Raw genomic sequence first — 14134 nt, forward strand, 5'->3', positions numbered from 1 at the left:
ATCACATCATCTGGAACTCAGAAGAAGAGGTATGAGACTGTAGGATATTCTCAAATATTCATTTGAGTAATTATTAGATTTGAAAGCGTATAGCTCATAGCAAAATAGGTGAAAATCTCTAGTTACGTTGGAATGTGAAGTGCAAATTGGATTCTCATCTTGCCGTGGTTGAGTCATCATGGATTCTCATCTAGCAGTGGTTGAGTCACCATGGCCTTCTTAGCTAGTGCACCACTAGGTGCTCGTGTTAGGCGACACACACTCGAATCTTTTGAGACTTACTATAAATAGAAAGTTTTGTTATGGAAATTATTATAAATAGTAATTTCGACATGTATTTTACATGTAGTTGTGTGAGTCATACTTACTATATTTAGTAAGTTGTCTTCAAGTAGGACTCTGCAACTCGATTGTTTTAGGCTGTTTGAAGTAATATTTTGATGTACAATTTTTGAATATTGTTCTCTATAATTCTTAAGAATCAATACGAAAGATAATTTACCTGTGATTTTTTACTGGAATATTTTTACCAGGTTTTTCCACATAGCTATTGTTCTTCTTTGCAATTTTCTACATTTATTATTTTTCTCTTAAATTAACCTATTAAACTGACAAAAATATATTGCCAATATGGATCACACATTTTTAACTTTCTTCACTGGACTTCCGTTTGTGGTTTCAGAACCCAGTTGCTATCCTGACAGAACCAAAATAGATGCCTTTGAAATCTCCATAATCGCACTGACCCATAAAAGGAAACATTTCAAGACCAAAGCGGTTCTAGAAAATATGTCTGGGTCCAATATTTGATTTAGAACTTAATTCAAATGCCAATAACTTTGGTTTCTCTCTTTTAAAATGGTTGTCGGGATTGGCAAATGGTTTTAGAACCAAAGAAGAACATCGATGCTCTTCTTATCTTGCGCACATAAAACATTACGTCGGGCTTTCCGAGAATCATCTAGATGCCACCAATGGGAATGATGTGTCAGACTTCTCAGTGGTTCTGAGAACCATGTTGGGTCCCAACGCTGTTCTAAGAACCACTTCAAAACTTGAAACTAATGACAAGCTTCTAAAGCCTTTTCAACAAATTCATTTTGTTCGACTGCGATTATTTCCCATCGCGAGATGACTTCCTTCAATACTTCTCTGGGATTTCTGTAAAGAAAATCCCATAGCAACATATAACTACTTTGAAGCACTAAAAATATTTTCTTTCTTTGCTCCATTAGACTTCATCATGTCTACATTTAGACTGTCCTCTGTCTTCTCACATCAATTTCACCAATGGTATGAATTGAAACTTAATTTCTTCCTTCCTGCATAATGCTTTCTAGTTAAATGTAAAACATATCACTTCTATAGAGTTTTCTATTGCGCACAGGTTTTCTAAGCAACTATTTGCCTAATGCTTCACAACTGAGCTTGATGACTCTTGTCCACTCCATCGCATTATTGCCTCTAATGACTATTTTAATGCCAAGGCCACATATTTTTTTTTAAAACGGGTTCTCTTGTAACTATTTTATGCTAAACATCTCAACTTTGTTTTTTTTTTACACAAGAGAATACTAATGGCGCTTGTCTACCTATAATGCAATTGGCAGACGAGTGTTGTTCAAGAACTAACTTCGAGCTCGAAAGAAATTAATTGAACCATGTAATTCACCAAAAATAGTTGCTTTGACTATAGCGGGCACCGATGTTAAATTTGGAACTAATTCATAATGTCGGGAGTGCTTTATTGCCATTGTTCTATGGGGAATGTCAGGCTCTGAAGTTAGTTTTAAAACTAAGTAGAACTTAACACAACATATTCGTTCCCTTTTCTCCATAACATGGCAAAAATTTGTTGGCCCCTTTTTTTTGGTAGTTAAGAGAATTGTTGTGGATGTGACTTATGGTTTCAAAACCAATGAGAAGAGTTGTTGCTTCAAAAGTTGACACATATAATGCATCTTCTCCTACCTTTAAGTTATGCATGTGAAATCTGAACTTTTACGTTGCCTCCAGAAATGATTTTTAGTAAACATTTCCATGGCAAGGTTATACAAGTCATTAGGAGAAATTAAGAGAAATTAGAAAACAAATGTAAAGATTAATCTGCTAAAAGGAATTATTTTTCATTGTACAGTTGCAGGGTCTTCAAGTATAAATTGGGCCAATTTTCAAGATGGGTCAACAAGTTGAAAAAAAGAAAAGAAAAGAAAAAATAGAATAATAGAATAACATTCAATAAAACATTAAAATATGTAGTAAAATCTTAACAATATGTAAGCAAAATATCTACGAACAATGTATTAATATTCTTATTGCTTAGAGGAGCTTGCAATCTTCACATAGCTACTGCTATTACAAATTCAGTTTGACTTTCACAGCTACAAAGATATATATAATATCTTCCATATAACAATCGTCCTTAAATTTAGAAAAGAAAAAAGGATTTTCTTTTAAAGAAATAATAATTTTTTATTTTATTTTTCTGAAGGAAAAATTAGTTAAAAAAACCAATAAGATGAGATAAGAGAAGACAAAGTCTACCTTAGCTTCTCTACCAATACTAGTTTCATAAACAGGTTTGCACAATTTTCTTATGTATAAATTTTCTAAAGAGCTACTACTCTACCTCTATGAATAGCTTATTTTACAAAGTGGTATTTGATCACAAAATATTTGGTCCTACTATGATAAGATGGATTTTTGACCAAATTGATGGTACTTTGACTATCATAGAATATATTCACCATGTCTTGTATTTTTTCAAACTCATTTAAAGAGCTCTTTGACTAATATCTTTGCATACATGTGCGATAGTCATACATTGTACCTTAATAGTGGATAAGGTAACCATTCCTCTAATAGTTGACATCCAATTAAAAGGCCATCCTAGAAATGTAAAGGCATGACTTGAATTAGATATCCTTTAGTTTAAATCACCTACAAAATATGAATAAACATAATCGGGAAAATAATCATTAGAATATTGTACACAGAAAATCATTGCAAAAATTATACAGAAGCAAAATTATTACAACAATTAAAAGTGATACAATAATCGCTTGTACTTCTAAGATAGTGAAGTACCCATTTCACTTTTCTCTAATGCTCTCTACATAGATTTTACATGTATCTAATAATAGCACCAAGTACATTTGAAATACCTAGTCTTATACATATCATTGTATACAATAAACTTTTAACTACACTAGCATACATTACATGAGACTTATAATCATTTTTCTTATTTTATTGTTAGGACAAAAGATTGAAGAAAGCTTAAAATAGGTAAGCCAAAGAGATGTTTAATAATTTAATATTATTCATATTGAATATTATGAAGATGTAGGTTGTAGACTACTTTTCTGAAAAAATTTATTGCGTGTCATATCACATTTACTGTAGGATTTTAGAGTTTATTATGGCTCTAGCCAACTTTATCCCAGTAATTGATGCTGGTGGTCGAGTTGTTACGATGGATACTCATGGCGTCCTAGAAAAAATGCCCTCACAAATTTGTTCTGAAAGTGTTTCACGAGGTATGCCCTCACCTGATGTTGTGCTTCCTATTCAAGATTTTGACAATGCCTGTGAGTGGCTTGAAAAATGCACTTTGATAGGATATTTTGTGGGTAGGATCCCTCCTAAAAGCATGCTACATGAAAGGGTTTCCAAAGCCTAGACTCCTCATGGGGTCTAGCTTGATGGCGTTCAAATCCTCACCAAGGATTTTTTTTGTTTCGCTTCTCGGACCCTTCGCATGTTGAGGATATCCTCTCTCATGGGCCATGGACTGTTTAGTCTTCCCTTCTAGTTTTCTAGCGTTGGTCTCGAGACTTTTCGGACTCAGATGAAAAACAGTTGAGAGTCCCGGTCTAGGTTGAGTTTCCTTTTCTTCCTTTGCCTCGTTGAACTTTTAGGCAAACTATTGCTCAATCTGTTGGCAAAGTTGTTTGTCTTGAACCAGACCATTTTTTCAATGCTCACCATTGAAAGAGGGTTTGCGTTGAGGTCGACCTTTCTCGTGACCTCAAAGAAACTGTTGATATTCAAGTGGGTGACAATACCTTCACCCAAAAGGTGCTTTATTTGAATCTTCCCAACACCTATTTTAGGTGTTAGTCAGCAGAGCACAAAATCAAGGATTGTCCTTTGGCTTTACCAAAGGAAAAATCCCCTATTAAGGAGATCGACTCTTGACCTATGGAGGGAGAAAAAAAGGATGAATGGACCATTGTAGTTCGCAAAGGCAAGAACTCTGCGGCTTCTACCCAAAAGCAACCCGTTTGTTCAAGTTCTCAGCTAACAGCGAAGACTCCTCCATAGGTATTGTCTACCCAGATGGTCTCTATGTCGTTCGCTTCAGTTTCAAACCTTGTCCAGAAGGGGAAGGATTCTTATAAGGGTGCCTCTCAACCCCTTTGGGTCCACACTCCTCAGGTTGTGTCTGCGATTTCTTCTCCGCAATCTCTATGCCACTCTTGCAGCCCTTCTGGGCATGCTGAGATTGTAGATGGTGGTTCCAAGAAGCGAAGAGTTATTTGTAGTGGGGACTCTCTTCCTAGTTTCAGTTCATATTTTTTGCGCAATAGCTTCTCCTCTCTTGGGGATGAGGATGATATGCAAGATTTTTCATGAATTACATCTCATGGAATGTTTGAGGTCTCACAGACCTCACCAAAAAGTACGTTATTAGAGATGTTCGTCAATGTGTTTCTATCCTTGATTTTCTCTGCCTCCAAGAAGTTAAAATTGCTATTTTCATGCTTACTACTGCATGTCATGTTATTTGGCCGGATAACCTAGTTTTCTTCCCAGCATGAGGTTGGTCGAGGTGGATTTGCTACTCTCATTTCCCCTTGTTGGATTTTTGCAGTTATTTCTCACAGTTCTAACCCCATGCAGTGAGTTGTATGGGTTTTGCTGTCAATCAACAATCATTTCATTGGGATAGTTAAAATTTATGCTCCCAATGATGTGGTTGAAAGATTGCACTTATGGCATTGGATTGAAGATGCTCTACCACCTACAACTTGGGTCATGTATGGAGATTTCAATATGGTTGAGGTGGCATCGGATAAGGATGAGATTTTGCCTTTTCGATGGATAGCTGGCAAGAGAGAAGCCTGGTACTATATGCATAATAAATTGGGTCTTTTCGATCCCACTACCAACCACCACCATCCAGATGGGTTCTGGCACACTTGGTCTAATTTCAAAGATGGCTCTGATAGAATTTTTAAAAGGCTTGATCATGCCATGATAACAACGCAATCTTTTTTTTCTTTTTTTGAAGATCAAGATTTTCCCATCTCTCCACTCATTGATGTGATGCAGTCCGATCACTTCCCTATAAAGTTTAGCATTGAATTGCAGCCAACTAGGACATGTCCTTCCAAGAAGCAGTTCTACCCCAACACATCTCTCTTGCATCATCAAGCCACGATGGCCCACATTCAAAGGGTTTGGAATTTGGAACCCAGGCCACATCATCACACTGATTAGATTGTGTAGTGGAATGATGTCGTCACCTACTCTATGAGGTTTCTATGCATTTATGGTAGATAGATTGCCATGTACTTCAGGCGCTTGTATGATATAATCACCAAAGATATCTATGCTGCCACAAAAGCTCTGGCTTTGAATCCTTTCGATTCTAACTTGTAACTTCAGTTAGCCCAGCTCTGCCACCAGAAACAAGTTGCAGATAATTACTCTGCCAGAGGAGCTCACATCAAAGCTAGATTGCATTGTCTTAAGGTGGGAGACAAAGCCTCCAAATAATATGTTTGAGAAGGGATGGAATGTGCGCAATACTCCTATTAGTTTGAAATCTTTCTTAAGATTGACTTCGCTAAGGTATATGATCACATTGAGTGGCCATTCAAAGCTCTTGGATTTGACCCCAGGTTCATTCAGTCTATCCAGATGTTATTCGGAGATGCCTCGGCCTGCATCACCATCAATGACCATCAATCTGAGGCTTTTGATCTTTTCAAATCCATTCTCCAGGGTTGTCCTTTGACTCTTGCCTTATACGTTCTTGAAGTGGACGGTTCTGTGTACTTGCTTGCCAATGCCATTTCTCAAAGCTCTTGGATTTGACCCTAGGTTCATTCAGTCTATCCAGATGTTATTTGGAGATGCCTCGGCCTACATCACCATCAATGACCATCAATCTGAGGCTTTTGGTGTTTTCAAATCCATTCTCCAGGGTTGTCCTTTGACTCTTGCCTTATACGTTCTTGAAGCGGAGGGTTCTGGGTACTTTCTTGCTAACCCAATTTCTGCTAATCGTGTCCATGGAATTTCCCTACCTAAGTCACCTTCTCAACTTGTCAATGGCCATTTTGTGGATGACTCCTTTCTCACTCTCATTGAGGAAGAGGAAAATGTTCAGGCTACTCTTCAATGTCTTGACACTTTTTGCTTAGCTTCCAGCTCTGCATTCAATGGCACAAGACACAATTTTACACATAGTCTTTCCTTCCCGCCCCACCTTGGATGCTTCAATATGGGTGGAAATGGCTTCATCACGACTAAACCTTTCACTTTCTCAGCATTCCTTTTTCCTTTCAAGCTTCACCTGTGGATCTTTGGAATATTGTTTTAGCTAGGATTGAGAAGAAATTATCCTACTAGATAACCAAGCCTCTCTCTCTAGCTAGAAAAATTCAAATTTGCTTGAAGGTTTTGGCTGCCACTCATGTCTACTACTTTTCATGTTGGGATCCTTCCAAGGCCTCTTACATGAACTTGGAAAGACTTTTGTGGGCTTTTCTTTCGGCCTTTGGTTCTGACCATCAAGATTTTCATAGAGTCACTTGGGAATATTGTTGCCTTCCCAAGGAGTCTAGAGGGCTTAGCCTTCTTTCTACCTAGAAGCAAGGTCTTTCTTTATATGCTAAATGGATAATTAAAGTCTTATTTGGCAACGAGGCTTAGAAAATACTTCTTCGACATTGTATTTCTTTTGGTTTTCCTGCCAATAGGCCAGCCTAGAAGGGGATTGGTTATCAAACCCTTCTCATTATGAAAGACCCAGTTAAGATCCAGGGTAGTTTTATTGTTAAAATTATCTAGCAAGCTTGGGAAGCTATTAAGCCTTGGCTTCGGTGGGCTAGTGATGGTTTTCATGATGGGATTTCCGTGAATCAACATAACCTCTGGTGGTTGCCTCTTTTTCATGTACAAGGGTTTCCGTTGGCTAAAATCTAGGGTGTTAGTGCTCTGTGCTTTCAAAAATGCGACATTCGAACACCTAAGGACTTGTTTTGTAGAGTTTCTATGAGTATTCGGTCATGGGATGACCTCCACGTCCAGTTTCCTCTATCTCGACAAGATTGACAGACATATGACCTCCTGGTGTCAGCTTTGCTCTCACACATGTTACATAAGCTTGGCATTCAGTTTGTCAGACCTTGGTGGAAGGATTGGAAGTACTATCCTTGGACTCCTCTCACCAGTTACAAACCCAAAATGGGTTATCTCTGGTTGGTGCCACACTTGAGTATGGTCAATATTTTTAACCAGGGGTGGCATTTGCAGTCTTCTCAGAAATCCTGGAGACTTAGGTTTCTTTTTGTTTGGTCTGCCACCACTGAACCCAAGATTGCACACTTTGCTTGGTGTGTTCTTTTTCAGGGGTTGCCTTTGGGTTCTAGACTTAAACATTTGGGGGTTCTTGACCCTCGGTGCCCTTATTGTGGGCACCTAGAAACATTTATGCATATTTTTTGGTTATGTAGAAGAGCTCAACAGTATTGGAGCTGGACCCATGATTTCTTTCGACCATTTCAACCTGAGCCCTTTTCTTGACATATGGCTCTTCTAGGTGATTCACCTAGAATCTCATTCAAGCTTTCGTAGATATGACATGCTTTCAGAATGAAGATCCTATTTACTCTTTGGAAAGATAGAAATACCGTTCTTTTCACTCATAGCTCTTTGGATATTAATGTCTCAATTTATGCTAAAGCATGCATTGGTAATAATGTTTTAATGTAGATTTAGGTGCAAGCCGATAAAGTGGCTCTCGAGGTGGGCCATTTACAAGAGCTCCTTTAGCATTGGGGCAATGCGTGGAGGCATCGCTCGACTTCTTTTCCGTTTCATGGCTCTATCTCGAGGTGGCCTTTTCGTGCTCTTGTTACTTCGACTCCTGCTGTCGGTGATGATTTTGGGTGGCTTGCTGCTACCACCTCTAAATTTGCTTGCCTGGCTCTGGCTATTTCACCTCCCATGAGGGAGGAAGGAGAAGAAGAAAAAGAAAAAGAAGATGGGTGGTCCATGCCGGACCCAACCCCTAGCCCTGTTGATGTATGGGGCAAGAAAGATGATCAAGATCCTCCCCCCCTCGACTGCCACTGCTTTGGTTGCTTGAGGTGGTTTTTTTTCTTATGAATAGTTTTGTTTTATGGCTTCGACTTCTTGCCATGTTACTCTTGCAAGGTGATCTCGTACCCCCCAGCCTTTTTTGGGGAATATGTACTTTAATATTAATTTTTAATAGAGAAGGCCTATTCATCAAAAATAAATATTATGAAGATGTTCTCCACATACCACTATTGTGATAACTAAATCTTATCATGTTTTCTATCTTTATAGATTTTCATGCTTAAAATTTATTTTTCTACTTTTAGATCCTTCCTATCAAATGTCCCAACTAAGTGATCTTGCAACTTGTTAATCTCAACCATGATTGTTTTTGCTATGAACATATTGTCAACATATACCACCAAAATAATAAGCAAACAATTTTTTTAAACATTTGAAGTAAACAAAATGATCATACTCAGTCTTGTAAAATTCTGACTTACCATGAAAGAATTAAACTTCATGTGATATTTATCTATATTCAAAGATTTCTTTAATTTAAAAACAAATCTTCTTTTGTGATCCCAAATAAACTCTTTTGAGGATTTCATATACATCTCATCATCCAAATTTTCATGTACAAATATTATTACCTCAATTGAGACGTGGAGACTTTGTCTTGTACCAAATAGAAACTTTAAATGTATAGATGGTAGGAAAGATAAGATATTTTGATCACTATGAATAATAAAAACAATCTCAAAATTGACGCGAGTATTTAAATTATTCCTCATATTTATGATAATTCTCGATAATGAATAACCATGAAACTTATTATTCAAACCTTTAAAAATGTTTAAACCATTTAAATCATAAGGACATCCAAAATATATATATAGATTTCAATAAAACCATAATACTGTACATAATACCAGGATAATATAATATCGTCATAAGACCTACAATACTATATAGACATACCATGAACTAAACAAAACCATACAGACCAGTACAATAATATGCTAGTAAAATACAAATCTACACCTGCATGCCATTTTAAGGTTGTAGAGTGAGAGCTAAACAGATTGGGGAACGTTGCGGAGGCACGGGGATGAAGAGCAGGAGCAGTTGTAGCCATGTTCAAGTTCATGTTCCTCTTCGCCTTTGTTTTTGGAAGCTTCATCATCATCCCCTTCCATTGCATCATGGTAACTTTCATCAACTTTCCGGATAAAGTGGAGAAACCCAGAAGTCTCTGCTCTTTCCCATACGGCTTCAACAATATGATCAAGTCGACGAGGTACACCGCACAAGCGGTGGAATCTAGCTCGCCCCACTGCAAACATTGCCAACTGATGGAAAGCTGCTAAAGTGCCACAGAAATCAATGAATAACAGAATTCCAATATCGTATACACTGCAGCCATAAAACCACAAGCGTTGAATCCAAAGATGAAGCAGGTTAATAAAGTACTGAGGGTCATGAACATCATCTTGTCCTCTGTGGTAAGCTCTGAAGCCATCTGCCACAGGATACAAACGAAGAGAGATAGAAAGAAAGATATGCAGTCGAAAATAATAAAGAGCTTAAACATATAGTAGCCTAGGAAAATAGGGGTCCCTCGGTTCTGATTGTCAGAATCCTGGTACGAACCACCTGGAACCGTGAACACTGCCGTAAATGCCATGGTGGCCAACAACGCTGCCACCACCAGTTCCGTCTCACGTCTCTCTTCGAATGATTTGTTTACCATTTCCCTTGCTCTCTCGTGCTTTTCTTTGCTCACCTCTGGCGCACAATACATGAATGGCTTGGGACTGGGTTTATAATCTGTGAGCTTTTTTATGATCCTGAAAGATTCGTGGTATTCCGTGACTTCTCTTGCAACATCCAGCGGCGTTTTGCCCTCACTATTGAGGGCCTGCTTGTTCACCCCATGTACCTTCCGCAACAAACCCACAATCTACGCCAGCAACCATCAAAACAAAACTTTAAGAGGATATACAACCAAGTCAAAGTAAGGGAAGTAGGAAAACAAATATCATGATTATAAAGAGCATAAATGAAGATGTAATAGAAAAGAAGGATTATAGTAAAAATAAATTATGATATAAAGAAAGAAAGAACGAATAAATAATAATGAAGAAAATTTTAAGCCTTTTCATGGATCAATTAGAAGTCAAACATATGACCATTTATTTTCTATTAGAATGCTTTACCACCATGCTACAGACCATTTGGTGACTAGTCATTCTATGGTTTAGGTATGGCTTATTTTTCAACACCCCTTTGACTCAAATTGCAAATGTTCAAGAGTATTTCTTTCATTTGACTCTATTGATTGGACTTTGATACTACGATAAACTTTTTTTATAGATCAGGTAAAAATCAAACTTAAGACTACCCATTTGCTATTCCATCCTACTTAGTTATGGGTCCATATATGATTTAGGTGTGGCTTATTCCCAACAAGAGGAAGAAAGATGAAGAATACCAGAAGCAAAGAAAATGAAAAGTACGAAGGAGGGAGACAAGCTAAAGGAAACCAATCAAAACAGAAATAAAAAAAGAAGAATTAGATTACAAAAGATGTCATATAAACTTAGATTTCACTCTTTTAATCTATTAAGTTGAAAAAATAATTTTCATATAAGTATCTCCTTTAAATTCAGTTTTAGAAAGAATCTATTTCAATTATCATGGACTCACCTACTATAATATTAGTTTTCTAATTTGAAACCAAAAAATGAAAAACTTACTGGCTCATTTTTGTTCTTTGCTGCAATATGTAAAGACGTGTCTCCTTCAACAATTGGCTGGCTTTTAACAGTTTCCTTATCACGCTTACCTTCATTATCAGATGCGTTTGTTGATAAGCTCTTTGATAATTTGACATTTTTCTATTAAAAATTTAACAATCTTGACCCGGTTCCCTTTCACAGCAAGGTGCAGAACTTTTACATCTTTACATAAGTTTTGCGCGGCCTCCGGCTTAAGTAACCTCTTTGTAGTGGTCTCCGGATCAGGATCTATCAACTCCTTTACAACATCCAGGAATCCAAACTTTACTGCTATGCATAGGGGACTTTCTCCCTTTTTATTTGGCAGGCTTAAGTCTAACAACACTTTCACCAGATCGACACGATATTTCCACACGGCTAAGTGCAAAGCCGTGTCTCCTCGCTTGTCCCCTTCGTCGGTGAACTTTTGTTGATTTAATTTTTTCACCAATCTTTCCAATAATACTGCATATAATGAATCAAATAGCTTGTCAAGAAAATGAAGTAAAGAATAGCATTAAATTTTAGAAAAATAACTGCGAGAAGGGGATAACCTTCGTCTCCTGCAAGTACTGCAACATGTAAACAGCTTCTTCCCTCCACCGTTGTCTTCATTCCATCTAATTTTGTCGGATCGAAATCTCTGCGTCCGAACAGCCTTTTTGCTTGTTTCATATCGCCACTTTCACAAGCTTCAAAGAAGTCCGTTTCAATAGATGAATTCCCCATATTAAAAAGCCTTTCCTCACACTGCAGGTCTAAGGTCGTTTCTTACTTTCAAAAGGCAATTGCTTTTTTCGTTTGCCTCTCCTCCATTTTAAAGGCGTTTTGAGTAACAACTCAAACGGTGATTCATTGCACTTCAAAGTATATGTTGATGGATTTGATTAGGTAGGTATATAGTGTAAATGAATCCGAACTAGTATCTTTTCTTGTATTTTTCTTAATCCTTTTGCTACAAATTTTTTTGGACTTTTCTAATTCTATTCCAAGATCCTATCTATCTTGACATTTAATCCTAAAGTAAAAACTTGAATCTATAATTATTATCTCCCGTTCTAAATCGAGTTTCTATATTTCTTATATATTAAGGAATGGATAACGAAGGGATATTTGTTTTATTTTTCGACTAATAAACGATTATCCATTTCAAGGGTATATATTTTCTTTATATCTGAACTATATAAGACTAAGAAAACCATGCTACGCTGAATAGAATGGGATCCTCGTGCCTATTCTGAATTATCCATCCTACAAATTACATAGGATTGAACCTATCTCACACACTTATTTGTGACCTTTATAACAACATCAAGACGCGGTTAATCTGGTTCCAAAATCGAGATGTCCTACGACACATAACTTTAGTGTTATGCAGACAGAAAATTGCAGAATAGACACAGAATGGCTGTGGGACTTGACAAAAGTGCTGCAGCCGCTGACCCCCCTATTGCATAACACAAAGGTTATTTTCGATGTATGATAATGTGGTTTGGGTGTTTTTGGAGCCAGAATAGGTACAACCACAACATCAAATCCCCATATTTCTGTTCAAAATATTTACTTTCCTACATGACTCAAGAAACCACCAATTTCTAAATGGAAATGATGAGATAGAGAAGGATTTTAAATGTATTTTAGTACTTGTGGATCTCTAAGGGCATTTATTTGTGTATAAAGGCATATGGTTACCAATATAAATGGTATGGTTCCAAGTTTGTGGCCATGTTGACATGATTCAAGAAGATATGAGTAGCTAGTATTATTATAGATAAACTTAGTTTTTCTGTAAGATTTCTTTGTTCTCATTTAAAATAGAAAATAAGTACTTTACAAATATGTTGTATTAAGAAATCACTTGGTCATAAATAAGTAATAGTTCCTCTACATTCTACCTAATAAAATATCAATAAGAATTTTCAATATTATCAATCAATTATTACTTGCTCACTATACTTTAATAATTATTTATTGCTACATGGTAACTGTAGATGGAGGAAATGGAAAACTAAAACATAGATTTAGCTTCTTCCAACATCCAACAATGGAGTTCCTATGAAAACACACACATGCAAAACAAAATGAATTACTAAAACATACATGCATGCAATTGGGCTTTTGACTCCATTGTATTCCTATCAACCAAGATGTCACGCTTAATCAAAAGTGCTCTCAGAAACACATGCACAAGAGGCTATGGTGAGTGGAGATTCATGATGCAAAGAAATAAAAGGTGTGAGAATCAATGAGATGACGAACTAATTTTTTTATTAAAAAGTATCCTCTTATCAAATCTCAATTTTCTAATCATTATCAAATGGATCCATATCATATAATATTCTTATCCATTAATATTCATAATATTATTCCATTAATCCATTTAATAATATATTTCATTATTCTCCATTAGACCATTAAATCCATTAAATAATATGCATTCTATCATTATTCCATTATATTTATTTTCTAATCTATCTTCCATATCTATTTCACCCTCCTATTTATCCCCTTTCATTCTACCAATTTCATCCACCTAGAAATTATGGGATAAATTCTCATCTCTAACTAACTTCTTTATCCCACATTCATCCCTCGACTTGGTTTTCCTAAGAGGATTCTTATAAAAAACTATGCTCCTCACATAACCTCTCTCTCACTTCTAGAAATTTTGTTGTCGTAACATTGTTCTGAGTTCTTTTTACATCTTTAGTTATTTTTTTTTAATCATTTTAAATCATCTATTCCGTTCTTCCTTATCCTCTTGTGTGTTTTATAAAAATCTAAGAGCACTAAGGTTCTAAATGCAAGATCTAGGAAGATAGGACCACAATGGAGTCAAGCGTCCATTGAATGCATAGTTGAAATTGTTTATTTGTTTGATGTTTTGCATTTGATAGGGAAGAGCTCAATTGATTGATGTTGGATTTTAGTTCTTGAGTCTTTAGCCCATAGTTGGGCTTTTGAGACCAAGAACAAATTTCAAATCCATCATCTACAATAACTTCAATTATAATGACTAAATACAACGTAAATGATTG

At 36.4% G+C, this 14134-nt stretch overlaps 1 protein-coding gene across 1 annotated transcript; it reads right to left on the reverse strand.

Moving 5' to 3' along the window:
* Positions 1–9328: 9328 nt before the first annotated feature.
* On the reverse strand, positions 9329–11825 carry LOC131859213 (ankyrin repeat-containing protein NPR4-like). The gene is made up of 4 exons (XM_059212783.1): positions 11651–11825; positions 11278–11561; positions 11076–11216; positions 9329–10279 (listed from the first exon to the last, which is right to left on the reverse strand). The coding sequence occupies exons 1-4, from the start codon at positions 11823–11825 to the stop codon at positions 9683–9685; spliced, it is 1197 nt and encodes a 398-aa protein (XP_059068766.1). The 3' UTR covers positions 9329–9682.
* Between the last annotated feature and the right edge of the window lie 2309 nt (positions 11826–14134).

The sequence above is a fragment of the Cryptomeria japonica genome, chromosome 10, assembly GCF_030272615.1.
Source record: "Cryptomeria japonica chromosome 10, Sugi_1.0, whole genome shotgun sequence".
NCBI classification, from domain to species: Eukaryota; Viridiplantae; Streptophyta; class Pinopsida; order Cupressales; family Cupressaceae; genus Cryptomeria; species Cryptomeria japonica.